This window comes from Oncorhynchus clarkii, chromosome 28 (assembly GCF_045791955.1).
Source record: "Oncorhynchus clarkii lewisi isolate Uvic-CL-2024 chromosome 28, UVic_Ocla_1.0, whole genome shotgun sequence".
Taxonomy (NCBI): domain Eukaryota; kingdom Metazoa; phylum Chordata; class Actinopteri; order Salmoniformes; family Salmonidae; genus Oncorhynchus; species Oncorhynchus clarkii.
The window spans coordinates 27,989,148-28,010,249 of record NC_092174.1 but is presented as its reverse complement, the minus strand read 5'-3'; the positions used below and the strand labels follow the sequence as shown (position 1 = coordinate 28,010,249).

General features: G+C 43.6%; 2 protein-coding genes and 1 pseudogene across 2 annotated transcripts in view; 2 read left to right on the top strand and 1 right to left on the bottom strand.

Annotated features, from left to right (window-relative positions):
• The first annotated feature begins 791 nt into the window (after positions 1-791).
• Positions 792-1,981, top strand: LOC139386596 (exosome complex component RRP41-like; annotated as a pseudogene).
• A 488-nt stretch (positions 1,982-2,469) lies between these two features.
• LOC139386965 (glycosylphosphatidylinositol anchor attachment 1) lies at positions 2,470-14,202 on the top strand. Its single transcript, XM_071132878.1, has 13 exons — positions 2,470-2,612; positions 2,890-3,005; positions 3,371-3,550; positions 3,778-3,889; positions 4,056-4,203; positions 4,287-4,388; positions 4,690-4,886; positions 10,395-10,591; positions 10,722-10,875; positions 12,137-12,208; positions 12,383-12,579; positions 13,035-13,205; positions 13,426-14,202. Exons 2-13 carry the CDS (start codon positions 2,932-2,934, stop codon positions 13,667-13,669), a joined length of 1,848 nt encoding a protein of 615 aa, XP_070988979.1. The 5' UTR covers positions 2,470-2,612; positions 2,890-2,931; the 3' UTR covers positions 13,670-14,202.
• Positions 14,199-21,102, bottom strand: part of LOC139386967 (ranBP-type and C3HC4-type zinc finger-containing protein 1-like) — a 20,022-nt gene continuing 13,118 nt past the window's right edge. Inside the window, exons 7-9 of the mRNA XM_071132881.1 lie at positions 15,365-15,462; positions 15,084-15,192; positions 14,199-14,996 (exon numbers count right to left, since the gene is read on the bottom strand). Of these exons, the coding sequence (XP_070988982.1) occupies positions 14,923-14,996; positions 15,084-15,192; positions 15,365-15,462 (281 nt within the window). The 3' untranslated portion in view covers positions 14,199-14,922. The remainder of the gene's footprint in view (positions 14,997-15,083; positions 15,193-15,364; positions 15,463-21,102) is intronic.

The following is a 21,102-nucleotide window of genomic DNA, read 5'->3' as shown; positions in this document are numbered from 1 at the left end:
ACTATTCTAGCTGTATTGGATCATTTATGCATATGCCCACTTAGTTAAATTCATACTGTAATTTTCCAGCAATATTAGATTTGGCATAACAATAGCAATCATTTCAAAGAGTTTGGCAATAAATGAAAGTAATTCAGAGGATATTCTGTCAATCTTTTGTTTTACTGTTTACAATTCACAAATGTTTACCTTTCCTGAATAAAATCTGTGCTTGCTTCAGCTGTCGAAGCATTTGTATGGAAGTAGGAGATGTATTACATGTAGAATTCAAGCTGAATAGAAGCTGAAGTAGTAAGAATAGTACTGTATGTATATGGTGGGTCTGAACTTTAGTACACTGCATTCTATGAACAATGAAATATGCCTAAAACTAGGCTGGAACATGCTTTCAATGGTGCTATCCAACTCCTGACACTAGTGTAGTTAATTAGGGGGTGCCCTGACGGACTCAAACCCTAGTCCCAACACAGATTATACCAACGGTTTATTCGTTACCTCTTGCAACGGAAACGTTTACTGTTTAAGAGTCAAACTAAAGCAAACAGCAAATTGAACGAACCCTAATTTGTCCAAAAGAAACTCGTTTTCGTTGCAAAACGTTTTCCGTTTGGATTAAACGTTGTAAAACATTCTGCAACAGAATCGGCGCAATTAATACATCCTAAATCTCTTGGCGAGGTCGCCAAATCGTCTTTGGTTTTGAATCCCTAAAACCACTATTATCTACTCATGGGCAATGTCGTCTATTACACACGTGCGTAGTTGTCGTACTCCAGTTCAAACATTCAAGGATGGCAGGCCTGGAATTATTGTCCGACCAAGGATATCGTCTAGATTGAAGAAAAGCTACTGAGTACACGCTGGTATGGGTTTATTTACCCAAGCTAACGGGTCTGCATACATAGAACAGGGAAATACCAAAGCGCTGGCAGTTGTGTATGGCCCTCATGAAGTACGTTTATTGCTAAACTAGCAAGATGGATATATATCTAGCTAACGTTTGTTAGATAACAAATACTATCTCCCTGACCGCGCTGTCATCAACTGGCCACCTTCAGCACAGTTGAGAGGAAGAGGGGACCGCAAGACCACAGACATGAGCCTTCACCTCAAGCAGACGTGTGAGGCAGCGGTGTTGACTAATATGTACCCACGCTCTCAAATATACATTTATGTCAAGGTATCAGCTATTTCAGATCTGAATTAATTATGAAATGGGTTGTGGTGGAATCTGCACTATTCTTAAAATGGGGAATAAAAGTGGTTGTATATCCAGTCTTTGGGATTTGGAACCAGTTTGAAGTTTTACTCAGTTTCATGTTCTCAGGGGAGTATTCATTGGTATAGTTAAGAGTTTTTTCTTCTTCTGTTGCGAAATGTTTTGCAACGGAAACTGTTTATCGTTGACGCTAGGAACCAAACAGAAGCAAACGCCAAACTGAACAAAACGGGAAGGGACCAACCTAAATGTGTCCAATAGAAACACTCACTTTTGCAACGGAATCCGACTAATGAATGGTGTAGAGTTTTCTTCATCAAGTTGAACACTTAGACATGGGGCTTGAAAAGTCAACCTGACTTGAATTGAAACACTTCACTCTCTTCCTTCTCAGATCTTGCAGTCAGACGGTGGGAACCACAGTGCGTGTGAACGCTGCCACTCGGGCACTGATCGACGCGGGTATCCCCATGCGTGACTAACGTGTGCGCCTGCACTGCAGGCTTTGTGGACGAGACGGCGTTGGCAGACCTGTGCCATGCTGAAGAGAGTTGAGGGGGCACATCACTGGCCTTGGCATTGCTGCCCCGTGGTGGGCACATCGCCCTGCTACAGATGGACGCCCGACTCCACCAGGACCACCTAGAGACACTGTTGGAGGCGGCCATGACGGCCTGTAAGGGCGTCAGCAAAGTGTTGGATGAGGTGATGAGATGGCATCTTCAGGAGGTGTCTGCACTGACCGGAGAGTGATGTGGTGTAGCTTGGACTTTGTGGTAGATTGGCCTATAGTGAATGGCCAGGGGAGGTGGAGGGAGGAGTAGATAGAGGATTAATGTTGTCTTTTTTTATTGTACACTCTTGCTCTGCTTTTGTATGAAATGCCTTTATAAACAATTACATTTAAACCCATTGATGTGTTTTGAGTAATCAATAAATGGGCCGAGATGATTTGTGGACAGAGGGAGCTATAGATGTAGGTCTACATCAGAATCTGGGATTGGATAAATCAATCAGTCAGCAAAAATAAAACAGTTTGAGTGTAGCGTCACATGGGGGTGTATTCATTAGTCGAATTCTGGTGCAAAACGTCTGCCAACAGGATCTGACTAATAAATACACCCCTGAATTAGTTCTGTGAATTTATTTAGGCAATTCATTTTCCAAACCAACAGGGTGAGCCAGTCACAAATCCAATGAGATAAAATCCGTTTTTATCATTTCTTGGCTAAAGCGGAAGTTGGTCCGTCGCACAATCGTCCGATAAGAACCAAGAAAAAAGACCGGTGGAAAATCTATAGCAGTAAAGTACAGGCTAGCTACACCTGTCAAATCTTGGGCCTTTCCATTGTGCCCGAAAAGTAGGCTCTCGTTAACTACATATTTTGTAAAGGTATTGTATACATATATTGTTTAGTTTAAAATAACTGAGTTGCGGATTTTTGCGCGTGCAACGTTGCTGATTCTCTGCTGCTTAGTTAGGCAACTAGCTAGCTAGCTAACATCTGCTAATTGATAATAATGGACCATATTCTTTAGCACTGTTTATTTTTATTACAAAGGTTAGCAGTTAGCTAGCTAGATTAACACTATAGATGCCTACAATGCGAGGGGATGACTAAAAACTACATTCATATGGAATATTATTGACTGGGGCTTTGTTTGCAAAGGTCCACCTAAGCCAGTCTGAGAGGTGTCAAGGCAACAACAACATGGGACTGCTGTCTGACCCAAACCGAAGGCGAGCCCTGACCAAACTTCTCACCCGTCTCAATGCACCAATCTGGTGAGTCCTTCCTGGCAGAATATCAATGGTAGAAAATTGAATTTGCTGGGGAAGTGGAATGGAACAGGGCGTCCTCTTGATGCACTTGATCCACTATATGTATTATTTTATTTGACCTTTTATTTAACTAGTCAAGTCAGTTAAGAACAAATTCTTATTTTCAATGGCAGCCTAGGAACAGTGGGTTAACTGCCTTGTTCAGGGGCAGAACAACATATTTTTACCATGTCACCTTGGGGATTTGATCCAGCAACCTTCCGGTTAATAGTCCAATGCTCTAACCACTAGGCTACCTACCGCCCCAGCCTACCTCCTAACTGTGTGTAATGCAAATGCTTTCAAATTATATAATGATGTCTCCCCAGTGTTATGTGCTACCTGGCGGGTGTGGCATGGTTCATGGGCTTGGCCTTTGAGCCGTTCACCCTGCGCACCTACATGTCAGAGAACGCCATGGGCTCCACCATGGTGGAGGAACGCTTCCCAGCAGGTGAGAGGGCTCTGGCCACCGGTAGGGAGTTTGCTGCTCACAAGAAGAAAGTAGGGTGAGTCAAACTAATAAGCCTTCCTCCTATAGCCATCACTAGTGCCAGGAGCTTCTCTTGTTCATGTGACCAGGAAAAACTCACCCCTAGCTATCACTAACCCCTACTTTGGGATTCAGTGCTTATCCTACCTATCACAAATGCAGCTATAATAGTGATAACCACTCCCACAATATTCCTTCTGTGTTTCAATTGTTTTCTTCTCCCTTCCTCACTTCTCTCTGTAGTGGGATGCCGGTGGATTGGCTGGTGAAGACCATGCAGTCTCGAGGGCTGGAAGTGTTCACTCAGAGCTTCACCCGCAAGCTTCCCTTCCCAGATGAAAACAAAGAGAGATATGTGCGTGTGGGCTGAGACAAAGATGTCTACATATTAAACATAAGCTCCTATTTAATCTTGGTGCGCGCACACACTCTCACACACACATTCCTCCTCTGTATCTCAACACAGGCTTTAATTTCTTCTCTTTCTCTTACTGATCCTTCTCACGGTTTGTCTCGGTCAGATGGTGCGGGGCACTAACGTGTATGGGATCCTGCGGGCCCCTAGAGCCCCTCGTACTGAAGCCCTGGTGCTGAGTGCCCCCTGTAGTGAGGGAAACAATAACAACCAGGCAGTGGGCCTTCTGCTGGGCCTCGCCCAGTACTTCAGGAGTAAGCATACTACTATTACTAACATTCACACACACAGTCCATTTCCAAATGTTAAATTCTGTCAATGATTGGTCTCTTCTTAGGTCAGATCCACTGGGCTAAGGACATTATCTTCCTGGTGAATGAACATGACCTGATCGGCATGCAGGCCTGGCTGGAGGGATACCACCACACCAACACCACTGGTCAGTACTCCGTACCTGCATCTCTGTAATAATGTAACCCTGTAATGCACCAGTTTTAGAGACACCATTATAGACTGTATGTGTTATCAATGTCTCTATACCAGGGCTCTTTAATCCTGTTCCTGGAGAGCTACCGTCCTGTAGGTTTTCCCTCCATTTCTAATCTAGCACACCGGATTCTAATAATTAGCTGGTTGATAAACTGAATCAGGTTAGTTACAGCTGTCCAGGAACAGGGTTTGAGAGCCCTGTTCTATTCCAACAAACCTGCCACCACTGTGCCTCCTGCTGGATCCCTCAGGTGGTGACTGGTCTCCACTGCAGGGAAGAGGTGGCTCCATCCAGGCAGCTCTGTCTTTGGAGCTGAGCAGTGATGTCATCACCAGTCTGGATCTGGTTCTGGAGGGGCTCAACGGCCAGCTGCCAAACCTGGACCTGGCCAACCTCTTCTACGCCTTCTGCCAGAAGATAGGCGTCCTGTGTACCATCCAGGGAAAGGTAGGGAAGAAGTCCAAATGCCTTGAGTAATTACTTGAGTAAGTAAGTTTGAATTATTATTATTATTATTATTTTATTTCACCTTTATTTAACCAGGTAGGCTAGTTGAGAACAAGTTCTCATTTGCAACTGCGACCTGGCCAAGATAAAGTAAAGCCGTTCGACACATACAACAACGCAGAGTTACACATGGAATAAACAAACATACAGTTGAAAGTCTATTTACAGTATGTGCAAATGAGGTAGGACAAGGGAGGTAAGGCAATAAATAGGCCATGGTGGTGAAGTAATTACAATATAGCAATTAAACACTGGAATGGTAGATGTGCAGAAGATGAATATGCGAGTAGAGATACTGGGGTGCAAAGGAGCAAGATAAAGAAATAAATACAGTATGGGGATGAGGTAGTTGGATGGGCTGTTTACAGGTGGAGTGATCTGTGAGATGCTCTGACAGCTGGTGCTTAAAGCTAGTGAGGGAGATATGAGTCTCCAGCCTCAGTGTTTTTTGCAGATCGTTCCAGTCTTTGGCAGCAGTGAACTGGAAGGAAAGGCGGCCAAATGAAAAATTGGCTTTGGGTGTGACCAGTGAGATATACCTGCTGGAGTGCATGCTACGGGTGGGTGCTGCTATGGTGACCAGTGAGCTGAGATAAGGCGGGGCTTTACCTAGTAGAGACTTGTAGATGACCTGGAGCCAGTGCTTTGGCGATGAGTATGAAGCGAGGGCCAGCCAACGAGAGCGTTGTCGCAGTGGTGGGCAGGTCGTAGTGGTGGGTAGTGTATATGGGGCTTTGGTGACGAAACGGATGGCACTGTGATAGACTGCATCCAATTAGTTGACTAGAGTGTTGGAGGCTATTTTGTAAATGACATCGCCGAAGTCCAGGATCGGTAGGATGGTCAGTTTTACGAGGGTATGTTTGGCAGCATGAGTGAAGGATGCTTTTTTTTTGCGACGTAGGAAACCGATTCTAGATTTAATTTTGGATTGGAGATGCTTAATGTGAGTCTGAAAGGAGAGTTTACAGTCTAACCAGACACCTAGGTATTTGTAATTGTCCACATTTTCTAAGTCAGAACCGTCTAAGAACCTGGACGGGCGGGCAGGTGCGGGCAGCGATCGGTTGAAGAGCATGCATTAAGTTTTACTTGCATTTAAGAGCAGTTGGAGGCCACAGAAAGGGAGTTGTATGGCATTGAAGCTTGTCTGGAGGTTAGTTAAACACAGTGTCCAAAGACGGGTCAGAGGTATACAGAATGGTGTCGTCTGCGTAGAGATGGATCAGAGAATCACCAGCAGCAAGAGCGACATCATTGATGTATACAGAGAAAAGAGTCAGCCCGAGAATTGAACCCTGTGGCACCCCCATAGAGATTTGACACACTGAACTCTATCAGAGAAGTAGTTGGTGAACCAGGTGAGGCAGTCATTTGAGAAACCAAGGCTGTTGAGTCTGCCAATAAGAATGTGGTGATTGACAGAGTCGATGAATACGGCTGCACAGTAATGTCTCTTATCGATGGCGGTTATGATATCGTTTAGGACCTTGAGCGTGGCTGAGGTGCCACCCATGGCCAGCTCGGAAACCAGATTGCATAGCGGAGAAGGTACAGTGGGATTCAAAATGGTCGGTGATCTGTTTGTTAACTTGGCTTTCGAAGACCTTAGAAAGGCAGAGTATGATAGATATAGGTCTGTAACAGTTTGGGTCTAGAGTGTCTCCCCCTTTGAAGAGGTTGGATGACCACGGCAGCTTTCCAATCTTTGGGAATCTCATATGATACGAAAGAGAGGTTGAACAGGCTAGTAATAGGGGTTGCAACAGTTTCGGCAGATCATTTTAGAAAGAGTGTCCAGATTGTCTAGCCCGGCTGATTTGTTGGGGCCCAGATTTAGCCTCTCTTTCAGAACATCAGCTATCTGGATTTGGGTGAAGGAGGAATGGGGAGGCTTGGGCGAGTTGCTGTGGGGTGGAGGGCTGTTGATCGGGTTAGAGGTCGACCGATTTATAATTTATCAACGCTGATTATTGGAGGACCAAAAAAAGCAGATACCGATTAATCGGACGATTTATTTTTATTTCTTTGTAATAATGACAATTACAACAATACTGAATGAACACTTATTTTAACTTAATATAATACATCAATAAAATCAATTTAGCCTCAAATAAATAATGAAACATGTTCAATTTGGTTTAAATAATGCAAAAACAGTGTTGGAGAAGAAAGTAAACGTGCAATATGTGCCATGTAAGAAAGCTGATGTTTAAGTTCCTTGCTCAGAACATGAGAATATATGAAAGCTGGTGGTTCCTTTTAACATGAGTCTTCAGTATTCCCAGGTAAGAAGTTTTAGGTTGTAGTTATTATAGGAATTATAGGACTATTTCTCTCTATACCATTTGTATTTCATTTACCTTTGACTATTGGATGTTCCAGGAACACAATGACAACAGCTACCCTCGAAGCAGCGTTACCTTTGCAGAGCAAGGGGAACAACCACTCCAGGTCTCAGAGCGAGTGATGTTTGAAATGCTATTAGCGCGCACCCCTCTAACTAGCTAGCCATTTCACATTGGTTACACAAGCCTAATCTCGGGAGTTGGTAGGCTTGAAGTCATAAACAGCTGCTGGCAAACGCACGAAAGTGCTGTTTGAATGAATGCTTACAAGCCTGCTGCTGCCTACCATCGCTCAGTCAGACTGCTCTATCAAATCATAGACTTAGTTATAACATGATAACACACAGAAATACGAGCCTTAGGTCATTAATAGGGTCAAATCCGGAAACTATCATCTCGAAAAACAAGACGTTTATTCTTTCAGTGAAATACGGGACCGTTCCTTATTTTATCGGGTGGTATCCATCAGTCTAAATATTCCTGTTACATTGCACAACCTTCAATGTTATGTCATAATTACGTAAAATTCTGGCAAATTAGGCGGCCCAAACTGTTGCATATACACTGACTCTGCGTGCAATGAATGCAAGAGAAGTGACACAATTTCACCTGGTTAATATTGCCTGCTAACCTGGATTTATTTTAGCTAAATATGCAGGATTAAAAAGATATACTTCTGTGTATTGATTTTAAGAAAGGCATTGATGTTTATGGTTAGGTACACATTGGAGCAACGATACGCACCACATCGATTATATGCAATGCCAGACACGCTAGATAAACAAGTAATATCATCAACCATGTGTAGTGAACTAGTGATTACGATTGATGGATTTTTCTAAGATAAGTTTAATGCTAGCTAGCAACTTACCCTGGCTTACTGCATTCATGTAACAGGCAGTCTCCTCGTGGAGTGCAATGAGAGACAGGTGGATAGACCGTTGGACTGAGATTGAATCCCCGAGCTGACAAGGTAAAAATCTGCCGTTCTGCCCCTGAACGAGGCAGTCAACCCACCGTTCCTAGGCCGTCATTGAAAATAAGAATGTGTTCTTAACTGACTTGCCTAGTTAAATAAAGATTAAATAAAGGTGTAAACCTTTTTTTTTAAATGGCCAAATCAGTGTCCAAAAATACAGATTTCCGATTGTTATGAAAACTTCGGCCATTCCGATTAATCGGTCGACCTTTAGTAGGGGTAGCCAGGTGGAAAGCATGGCCAGCCATAGAAAAATGCTTCTTGAAATTCTCAATTATTCTCAATTATAGTGCATTTATCGGTGGTGACAGTTTCCTAGCCTCAGTGCAGTGGGCAGCTTGGAGGAGGTGCTCTTTTTCTCCATGGATTTTACAGTGTCCCAGAACTTTTTTGAGTTTGTGCTACTGGATGCAAATTTCTGCTTGAAAAAGCTAGCCTTAGCTTTCCTAACTGCCTGTATATTGGTTCCTAACTTCCCTGAAAAGTTGCATATCATGGGAGCTATTCGATGCTAATGCAGTACACCACAGGATGTTTTTGTGCTGTTCAAGGGCAGTCAGGTCTGGAGTGAACCAAGGGCTATTTCTGTTCCTGGTTCTACATTTTTTTGAATGGGGCATGCTTATTGAAGATGGGGAGGAAGGCACTTTTAAAGAACAACCAGGCATCCTCTACTGACGGTATGAAGTCAATATCCTTCCAGGATACCCGGGCCAGGTCGATTTAGAAAGGCCTGCTCGCTGAAGGGGAAAACAGCAGAGGTGTATTTGGAGGGCAAGTTGGTTAGAATGAGATCTATGAGGGTGCCCGTGTTTACGGATTTGGGGTTGTACCTGGTCGATTCGTTGATAATTTGTGTGCAATTTGACGGCATCAAGCTTAGATTGTAGGATGACCGGAGTGTTAAGCATGTCCCAGTTTAGGTCATCTAGCAGCACGAGCTCTGAAGATAGATGGGGTGCAATCAGTTCACATATGGTGTCCAGGGCACAGCTGGGGGCAGAGGGTGGTCTATAGCAAGTGGCAAAGGTGAGAGACTTGTTTCTGGAAAGGTGGATTTTTAAAAGTAGAAGCTCGAATTGTTTGAGTATAGACCTGGATAGTAAGACAGAACTCTGCAGGCTATCTCTGCAGTAGATTGCAACACCGGCCCCTTTGGCAGTTCTATCTTGTCGGAAAATTTTATAGTTAGGGATGGAAATGTCAGGGTTTTTGGTGGTCTTCCTAAGCCAGGATTCAGACACGGTTAGGACATCCGGGTTGGCAGAGTGTGCTAGGGCAGTGAATAAAACAAACTTAGGGAGGAGGCTTCTATTGTTAACATGCATGAAACCAAGGCTTTTACGGTTACAGAATTCAACAAATGAGAGCACCTGGGGAGTAGGGGTGGAGCTAGGCACTGCAGGGCCTGGATTAACCTCTACATCACCAGAGGAACAGAGTAGGATAAGGGTACGGCTAAAGGCTATCAGAACTGGTCGTCTAGTACGTTTGGAACAGAGTAAAAGGAGCAGGTTTCTGGGCGCGATAGAATAGATTCAAGGCATAATGTATAGACAGAGGTATGGTAGGATGTGAGTACATTGGAGGTAAACCTAGGCGTTGAGTAATGATGAAAGAGATATTGTCTCTAGAGACCTCTAAACCAGGTGATGTCACCGCATATGTGGGAGGTGGAACTAAATGGTAGGTTAAGTCATATTGAGCAGGGCTAGAGGCTCTACAGTGAAATAAGATAATAATCACTAACCAGGACAGTAATGGACAAGGCATATTGATATTAGGGAGAGGCATGCGTAGCCGGGTGATCATAGGGTCCAGTGAGTGGTTGGACTGGCTGGAGACACAGCGATTCAGACAGCTAGCAGAAGGGCCTTAGAGGGACGTCTCGAAGGAGGAAAGTCTCTTTTAGCCTCCGTGTGCGGTGAAGATATTTGATGTTGTTGCAGAAAGTACATGCTGTAAATTTGTAATGCTTTCAAAGAGGTCTAATAATAGAACACCATAGATGTTTTGTGTTTTGCATTCCTCTATGCCAGGTAAGGAGAAGCCAGTAATGACATGATGTAATAACATGTTTAATTGCCTGATTGTCATGCTGACTGTCCTCTCTCCATCCAGCTCCAGAGGAACGACTGGGACACTACATCGGGCTACAGCCACGCGGCCCAGACCATGATGTTGATGGTGCTGAAGCAGGCCAGTGGGCGACCCTGGGGGGACCACGGCCTGTTCCTCAGATACCACATAGAGGCCGCCTCCATCAGGGGCATCAACAGCTTCAGACAGTACAAGACAGACACCACCACCATCGGCAGGTCAGCTGCTCATGATGTTCAAGCTTCAATTTAGATGATCAGAAAGCCTTCAAATGCAACTCTTGGCGTTTCTATGGAGACATTTTCACAGTGAAATTGACATGGAAATAAACCTGTGTGTGTCCCTCAGGCTCCTGGAGGGGATGTACCGGAAGCTGAACAACCTCCTGGAGCGTCTGCACCAGTCCTACTTCTTCTACCTTATGCCCTCGCTCTCTCGCTTCGTCTCCATTGGTTACTACATGCCCGCCTTCGGCCTGCTGGCTGTGATTCTGCTGTTGCGCGTATCCTTCCACCTCTGGGACAATAGGGGATTCTATTTTTATTTAACCGTTTTTTTAACCAGGTAGTCCTATTGAGGTCAGACTACTTTTTTCCCAAGGGAGACCTGTCCAAGAGAGCTGGAGGGTTGAGATGCACTTGTGTGGGAATTACAGTTGAAGTCGGAAGTTTACATACACTTAGGTTGGAGTCATAAAAACTCATTTTTCAACCACTCCACACATTTCTTGTTAACAAACTATAGTTTTGGCAAGTCTGTTAGGACATCTACTTTGTGCATGACACAAGTAATTTTTCCAACAATTATTTACAGACAGATTATTTCACTTATAATTCACTGTATCACATTTCCAGTGGTTCAGAAGTTAACATGCACTAAGTTGACCGTGCCTTTAAACAGCTTGGAAAATTCCAGAAAATGTCATTGCTTTAGAAGCTTCTGATGGTCTAGTTGACATCATTTGAGTCAATTGGAGGTGTACCTGTGGATGTATTTCAAGGCCTTCAAACTCAGTGCCTCTTTACTTGACATCATGGGAAAATCAAAAGAAATCAATCCCAGAACAAAAGCCAGACTACGGTTTGCAACTGCACATGGGGACAAAGATCATACTTTTTGAAGAAATGTCCTCTGGTCTGATGAAACAAAAGCAGAACTGTTTGGCCGTAAATAAATAAAAGCTGAAATAAATCATTCTTTCTACTATTATTCTGACATTTCTCATTCTTAAAATAAGTGGTGATCCTAACTGATTTAAAACAGGGATTTTTTACTAGGATTAAATGTCAGGAATTGTCAACTGAGTTTAAATGTATTTGGCTAAGGTGTATGTAAAAATCTGACTTCAACTGTAAATGGACAGAAAGCATATTCATTTTGGTCCATTCTCCTATATTAGTAAATTAATTAGGTTAGTCAAAAGGCCTAATGTGGGTTAATGATATGTTTGCATAGTTAAGCTGAATGTTCAACTTCATTAAAGATGGAATCCACAGTAGGGGAAACAGTGCTGCTATCCGCCCTAATGCCGTTATCAATTTTTTTTTTTTGACGAAGTGGGGGTGAGGAGTGTTGCACAATGTGGTAAAAAAAATGGCAGTACATTCTGCTGTTCTAGCGTACGTGCAATGATGTCCATGGGGCAAACAGACGTGGCAGTTTCGTTAAGGATTTCAGCTTTAAGTCATGATGAGGCTGTGTATATGTCGATGATGGTTTAATACACTGGTGCATATCGGTTTTGTCCTTAATGGAAGTAACAGGCCTTAGACCTGTGGGTTCAGCTAGGTGCTTCTCCACCAGGAACAGAGGATGGGGTGGCTGGGGGAGTGCAGGTCAGTAATGGAGTAGTAAACAAGCTGTGTGTGTGTGTGTGTGTGTGTGTGTGCGTGTGCGCGCGCACTTCTGGTATGTATTGTGTATAGTAGTATCTACCTTTTTACATCAACCTATTGGTCTATGTCAGTATAATTGACTTTTTCCTCCTGTCTCCCTCTGTCCTCCATCAGCCCTCCAGCCCAGGGGTCCTGTCTATCCTGACTCCAGTAGTGATCAGTCACATGACAGGGATGGCTCTGTACACCCTCCCTATCCTCTCTCAGGAGATGGCTGTGCAACACTTCCCTGTGTCTGAGACGGAAGCTGTGGTCCTCACTGCTATAGCTATCTACACCGCAGGACTGGCCCTGCCACACAACACACACAGGTACACACACATACACACCCTCTCATCTTTCTCACATACATTTCTCACACACTCAAAGAAAACATAAGATGGCTGATGCATGTTCTCACACACTAAATATGCATACAATATGCCAGGTTTGCCCCGTGATCACACACCTTGACAATACTGTGGCTGCAGTAAATTATTTTATTTCAGATATTCTTTCAAAATAATATTAATACATTTATTATAAATCAAATTGTGATACGTGTCAATGATTTTTAAATGGCTTGACCATCCAGATGTTTACACTTCATTGATATCCAGACACAATGCATGCCTGACAACCGATGGAGGTGCTCAGGAAGATCTGATCACAATCAAATGTCTTTTAATCGTTTACACCTGTCTGAAAATGTGGACAAGATCAGGACAAAGGGCACATGTTAGCACCAGGTATAAATGGGTATTTTATCTCTCTCTTTCTCCCCCAGGCTTCTGCAAGGAGAGGGTACAGAGGAGGGCTGGAGAGTGCTGAAGCTGGTGGCTCTCCTCTACCTGGCTGTGTTACTGGGCTGCACTGCCCTTATCAACTTCTCCCTGGGCTTCATCTTGGCTCTGTCCCTGGTACCCATCGCTGCCTTCATCACACCACATACACCCAAGTAATACTCTCAACACTCTCACCCACCCACAACTTTCTCATAGAAGTAATAATTCTCAATATGTTGTTTTCTCAGTGATGTTGCAGTGTTAGTTCCATTGTCCCTGTGTGTGAGGATAGTGTGTGTAATGGTTCCCCCCCTCTTGTCCACTGTCTTGAGTGCTGTATTAATGTTTCTTCTTCCAGGGCTCTGTAATAACGACTTTACCCTCTCTCCCCAGGGCTCTATCTGCAGCCATCATGGTGCTCCTGAGCCCCGGCTGCACTCTGCTCTACTGCGTCTTCGTCTTCCAGGAGCTGCAGGAGACCCCTGTCTCCCTGCAAGATGGTTGGATGCTCTTCCTGTCTGTCATCTCCCAGGGCATCCTGGACCACGCCCTCTACGGCTCATTGGTCTATCCGCTCCTGGCTCTGCTGATCTACCCCTGTTGGTTGCTGCTCTGGAACATTCTCTTCTGGAAGTAAACGGGTAACTGGGGGAAGACTGGTCCCAGACCTGCCTTTATATGGGAACTATCTATCCTGAGAGGTGAAACTGCTCCTAAACCTGCCTTTATGGAATGAAGGTGTTTCCCCAAGGAGTAGGCTGACTGACTTGCCTGGAAGGAATAGGAAGTTGGCAGGGGGAGTGGTTAAGTGTATTGGGTTGGGCTTGTCTGGCAACTAAAAGGTTGTATTGGGTTCAGGGCTGGTGTGCATGGGATTGGTTTATGGTACCTGAAGGAATAAATAATGCACTGTGTTTTGGTTATGTTATTGGGCCTGAGTGAATATTCTAAGGGATGAAACTGAACAAAAGAAAATGTTAAGGAAGCAGTATCCTTAAGCCAACCTCTTGGCAACAGAGGCCCTCCAGAAAATGTCCATAATCTACTATATGAACTAAGAATTGTCTTTAAATATGTTTTTTTTTAAATATATATATATACACTTTATTTGAACCATGTGTACAGACACTCATTTATAAATGCTCAAATAAAAACTTAACTCAAACTTGATCAACGTATGTTTATTCAGCTAACACCATTTTATTCAGTTATGTTTGACAAAACATAACATTCTGTCACTAACACAGTTCAGACAGAGAAACTTATGACAAATAGGTGAAATGCATCAACAATAAAATCACTTTAAAACCTTGTCACTCCCACAGACTTGCCTCATAGCAACTAATTCCCCTTATCCCATTGGGCCTGGGCCTGTATTCACAATGTATCTCAGAGTAGGAGTACTGATCTAGGATCAGGTCCCCCATGTCTATATAATTATGATTTAAAATGCATCTGATCCTAGACCAGCACACCTACTCTGAGTTTGAATACAGGCCTTGGTTTTAAACTGCACTTTCAATACTCAAAAGTATCCCAGTTGGCCAACTTCAAAATATACCATATTCTCTCATCTGCGATATCAGGTGGAGAGAAGGGAAGCACCACCCACCCCTCTGGAATAAATATAGGACTATTCCACCCCTCCCCAATGTAAAATAAATAAATAGAAAGTCTACCACAAGGCAAAGGTTGCTGACTGCCATTATGTCCAGAGGAGAGTCAAAAAGCCAGCTCCCATTGACTATACAGGTAGTTCCTTTTGTGAGCCACTGCAAGTGGAGCTCCATGTGTGCAACAACGTCCATATACCTCTAGTGTTTGTCAGTAGTGGGTTTTTACCTAAGAAGCAGTAAGTTGGTGTCAGTTGTGTGTGATCAGTCATCCAGGCTATGGTATAGGTTGCAAGGCAGTCAACTGATCAATGCACCAATCTCCCCCTGCTCCACTCTTCTTCCTTTCTCCTTTAATACAGACAGGGAATAAAGACAATATTGTAGTTTAGAATGCAGGTGATGTGTTCTGTTTACTCTATGCAATAGATACAGTACCTGTTGTATGAGGCGGTGCTCCCGAGTCAGGTCTGGCTGTACTGCAGATCTCACAGCCTGGTCGGGAAGGATTGTTGATAAAGGTGCAGGAGGGACAAACCCATTCTGTCTGCGTGTCAGACGTAAAGAGCAGTGATGGTCAGTATACTAGCTATATGAAATATTACTTTTTCTTTCCCTGATAGTTCAGGACATAGGTTTCTATCATCTTGAGTAAAACAATTAAATGGTGTTTGGAGCCAACAGCCGACCACATACATATGAAAACATTTGGTTTGTACCTGTGTTTTACTGGCTTTGCAGGGTTGATCAGGTTTATTGTTGAGGGCCTCTCTGATCTCGCTCATACCCAGCCTGTCAGCCTCACGTCCGGTGCTCCCTACAGTCAATCACAACAATGGTAAATGAGTGATCAGTCCCCTTTTATAATAAAGCATCGCATGCAACTATATTTGCATACTGGCATACAGTTGAGCAGACACGGTTTTAGGATTTCCACACATGCAGGGTCTGAAAAAATAAATGAGCCTTTTATAAACACATTTCATGCAATTCTATGTCCTTTGCATGATAGAGATTAGCATCATTTTTTGTATAATTACCAAACAAATAGCCTAATGCCGCCTACTGTGCAACTCGCTGTTCTGATAGGATGCCATTTTGGAACTTTATATATACTTTCGTATTTATCATTTGTTTTATTATTGGAGGCCTATTTCTTAATCCAAACCAGTTCTTTAACCCTCTAGGGCAGGGCTCTCCAACCCTGTTCTTGGAGAGCTACCCTCCTGTAGGTTCTCTTTTTAACCCCAGTTGTAACTAACCTGATTCAGCTTATTAACCAGCTAATTAATAATCAGGTGCGCTAGATTAGGGTTGGAGAAAATAAAAATGAAATAAGCCTACAGCCCTGATCTAGAGTCTAAAGGAGGGTTCTACTAAGCCAACATATGGAATTGTTTGAAGATGGTCATAACAAGGATCATTTAGATATTTGATTTAGAATTTTAGGACCCCTTTAGGTATGAAATATATTTTTAAATGATTTAATGAAACATTGAATTTGGCCTTATAAACTCATAGAAATACATATTCATAAATGGAAAAACAGTCCCAAAGAATATCTAAAGGAAGTTTGTTTTGAAGTGTCTGCCCTATATCTGAGAGATCTAAGATCAGGAAACTATCATTTTTATTTAAGTATTTAACCTTTTTTTTTGTTGCACTTTTTAATTTCACCTTTATTTAACCAGGTAGGCCTGCTAAGAACAAGTTCTCATTTACAACTGCGACCTGGCCAAGATAAAGCAAAGCAGTGCGACAAAAACAACAACGCAGAGTTACACATGGAATAAACAAACGTAGTCAATAACACAATATAAAAATCTGTATACAGTGTGTGCAAATGAAGTAAGGAGGTAAGGCAATAAATACTCCAATAGGGGCGAAGTGATTACAATTTAGCAATTTACACTGGAGTGATGTGTGCAGATGAGGATGTGCAAGTAGAAATACTGGTGTGCAAAAGAGCAGAAAAACAAATATGGGGATGAGGTAGGTAGTTGGTTGGATGGGCTACTTACAGATGGGCTGTGAACAGCTGCAGCGATCGGTAAGCTGCTCTGACAGCTGACGCTTAAAGTTAGTGAGGGAGATATAAGTCTCCAACTTCAGTGATTTTTGCAATTCGTTCTGTAAGAAAAGGCGGCCAAAGAGGTGTTGTCTTTGGGGGTGACCAGTGAAATATACCTGCTGGAGCTCGTGCTACGGGTGGGTGTTGCTATGGTGACCAGTGAGCTGAGATAAGGTGTAGCTTTATCTAGCAAAGACTTAGATGACCTGGAGCCAGTGGGTTTGGCGACGAATATGTAGCGAGGACCAGCCAACGAGAGCATACAGGACACAGTGGTGGGTAGTATATGGAGCTTTGGTGACACAACAGATAGACTGCATCCAATTGGCTGAGTAGAATGTTGGAGGCTATTTTGTAAATGACATCACCGAAGTCAAGGAACGGTAGGATAGTCAGTTTTACGAGGGTATGTTTGGCAGCATGAGTGAAATATTGTGAAATAGGATGCCGATTTTCGATTTAACAATGGATTGGAGATGCACTAAACTACACTGAAGAAACATATAAATGCAAGATGCAACAATAAGATTTTACTGAGTTGCAGTTCATAAGGAAATCAGTCTATTTAAATTATTTAATTAGGCCCAGATCTATGGATTTCACATGACTGGGAATACAGATATGCATCTGTTGGTCACAGATACTTTTTTTTTTAAAGGTAGGGGGCTTGGATCAGAAGACCAGTCAGTTTCTGGTGTGACCATTTACCTCATGCAGCAGGACACATCTCCTTCGCATAGAGTTGATAAGGCTGTTGATTGTGGAATGTTGTCCCACTCCTCTTCAATGGCTGTGCGAAGTTGCAGGATGTTGATAGGAACTGGAACACGCTGTCGTACGCGTTGATCCGGAGAATCCCAAACATGCTCAATGGGTGACACGTCTGGTGAGTAGGCAGGCAGGCCATGGAAGAACTGGGACATTTTCAGTTTCCAGGAAATGTGTACAGATCCTTGCGACATGGGCCTATGCATTATCATACTGAAACATGAGGTGATGGTGGTGGATAAATGGCACGACAATGGGCCTCAGGATCTCGACACGGTGTCTCTGTGCATTCAAATTGCCATCGATAAAATGCTATTATGTTTGTTGTCCATAGCTTATGCCTGCCGATACCATAACCCCACCATGGGGCACTCTGTTTGTCCACACAATACCATACACGGTGTCTGCCCTTTGTCCGGTACAGTTGAAACCGGGATTCGTCTGTGAAGAGCACACTTCTCCAGCATACCAGTGGCCATTGAAGGGGAGCAGTCAGGTCAAGACCCTGGTGAGGCGATGAGCACCCCTGAGATGGTTTCTGACAGGTTGTGCAAACCCACAGTTTCATCAGCTATCCGGGTGGCTGGTCTCAGACCATCCTGCAGCTAAAGAACCCGGATGCGGAGGTCCTGGGCTAGCGTGGTTACACGTGGTCTGTGATTGTCAGGCCGGTTGGATGTACTGCTAAGTTCTCTAAAACGATGTTGGAGGTGGCTTATGGTAGAGAAATTAACATTACATTCTCTGGAAACAGCTCAGGTGGACATTCCTGCAGTCAGCATGCCAATTGCACTCGCTCCTTCAAAACATCTGTGGCATTGTGTTGTGATAAAACTGAACATTTTAGATTGGCCTTTTAATTGTCCCCAGCACAAGGCGCACGTGTAATGATCATGCTGTTTGATCAGCTTGTTGATATGCCACACCAGTCAGGTGGATTGGATTATTTTAGCAAAGGAGAACTGCTCACTAACAGGGATGTTAACAAATTTGTGCACAAAATTTGAGAGAAATACGTTTTGTGCATATGGAAAATGTCTGGTTTCTTTTATTTCAGCTCATGAAACATGGGACCAACACTTTACATGTGTTTTATATTTTTGTTAATTGTACTTCCATATACAGTGCATTCGGAAAGTATTCTGACCCCTTGACTTTTTCCACAGCTTTATTCTAAAATGGATTAAATCGTTTTTCCTCATCAATCTACACACAATAACCCATAATGACAAAGCAAAAACAGGTCTTTAGAAATTTTGGCACATTTATAAAAAATCAACTGAAATATCACATTTACATAAGTATTCAGACCCCTTACTCAGTACTTTTGTTGAAGCACCTTTTACAGTGATTAAAGTCTAGTCTTCTTGGGTATGACGCTACAAGCTTGGCACACAAGTATTTGGGGAGTTTCTCCAATTTTTCTCTGCAGATCCTCTCAAGCTCTGTCAGGTTGGATGGGGAGCGTCGCTGCACAGCTTCAGTGCCTTGCAAAAGTATTCGTCCCCCTTGGCGTTTTTCCTATTTTGTTGCGTTACAACCTGTAACTTAAATGGATTTCATGTAAATCGACATACACAAAAATGGTCCAAATTGGTGGTGATATGAAGAAAAAAAATCAGAAATGTCAAAATAATAAAAAAAACAAAGTGGTGCGTGTGCATATGTATTCACCCCCTTCGCTATAATGAAGCCCCTAAATAAGATCTGGTGCAACCAATTACCTTCAGAAGTCACATAATTAGTTAGATTGCACACAGGTGGACTTTATTTAAGTGTCACAAGATCTGTCACATAATCTCAGTGTATATATACACACCTGCTCTGAAAGGCCCCAGAGTCTGCAACGCCACTAAGCAAGGGGCACCACCAAGCTAGCGGCACCATGAAGACCAAGGAGCTATCCAAACAGGTCAGGGACAAAGGTGTGGAGAAGTACAGATCAGGGTTGGGTTATAAAAAATATCTGAAACTTTGAACATCCCACAGAGCACCATTAAATCCATTATTAAAAAATGGAAAGAATATGGCACCACAACAAACCTGCCAAGAGGGCCGCCCACCAAAACTCACGGACCAGGCAAGGAGGGCATTAATCAGAGAGGGAACACAGAGACCAAAGATAACCCTGAAGGAGCTGCAAAGCTCCACAGCGGAGATTGTAGTATCTGTCCATAGGACCACTTTAAGCCGTACACTCCACAGAGCTGGGCTTAACGGAAGAGTGGCCAGAAAAAAAGCCATTGCTTAAAGAAAAAAATAAGCAAACACGTTTGGTGTTCGCCAAAAGGCATGTGGGAGACTCCCCAAACATATAGAAGAAGGTACTCTGGTCAGATGAGACAAATTAAGCTTTTTGGCCATCAAGGAAACCGCTATGTCTGTCGCAAACCCAGTACCTCTCATCAGCCCGAGATGTTTTTCATCTGCAGGGACTGGGAAACTGGTCAGAATTGAAGGAATGAGATCTTCCAGAGATTTGAGACTGGGACGGAGGTTCACCTTCCAGCGGGACAATGACCCTAGCATACTGCTAAAGCAACACTCGAGTGGTTTAAGGGGAAACATTTAGGATTCCAATGTCTTGTAATGGCCTAGTCAAAGCCCAGACCTCAATCCAATTGAGAATCTGTGGTATGACTTAAAGATTGCCGTACACCAGCGGAACCCTTGAAGGAGCAGGAGCTGTTTTGCCTTGAAGAATGTGCGAAAATCCCAGTGGCTAGATGTGCCAAGCTTATAGAGACATACGCCAACAGACGTGCAAATGTAATTGCTGCAAAAGGTGGCTCTACAAAGTATTAACTTTGGGGGGTGAATAGTTATGTTCTGGCTAGGCAGCTCAAGGACATTCAGAGACTTGTCCGAAAGCCACTCTTGCGTTGTGTTTGCTGTGTGTTTAGGGCCGTTGTCCTGTTGGAAGGTGAACCTTCGCTTCAGTCTGAGCGCTCTGGAGCAGGTTTTCATCAAGGATCTCTCTGTACTTTGCTCCGTTCATCTTTCCCTCGATCCTGACTAGTCTTCCAGTCCCTGCCGCTGAAAAATATTGTCAAAGAATGATGCTGCCACGACTATGCTTCACCGTAGGGATGGTGCCAGATTTCTTTCAAGCGTGACGCTTGGTATTCAGGCCAAACAGTTCAATCTTTTTCTCATGGTCTGAGAGTCCTTTAGGTGCCTTTTGACAAACTCCAAGCGGGCTGTGTGGTGCCTTTTACTGAGTGGCTTCCGTCTGGTTACTCCACCATAAAGGCCTGATCGGTGGAGTGCTGCAGAGATGGTTGTCCTTCTGGAAGGTTCTCCCATCTCCACAGACAAAGTCTGGAGCTCTGTCAAAAGGACCATCTCCCCCGATTGCTCAGTTTGGCTGGGCGGCCAGCTCTAGGAAGATTTTTGGTCGTTCCAAACTTCTTCCATTTAAGAATGACAGAGGCCATTGTGTTCTTGGGAATCTTCAATGCTGCAGAAATGTTTTGGTTCCCTTCCACAATCCTGTCTCGGAGCTCTACGGACAATTCCTTCAACCTCATGAGTTGGTTTTTGCTCTGACATGCACTGTCAACTGTGGGACCTTATAAAGACAGGTGTGTGCCTTTCCAAATCATGTCCAATCATCCT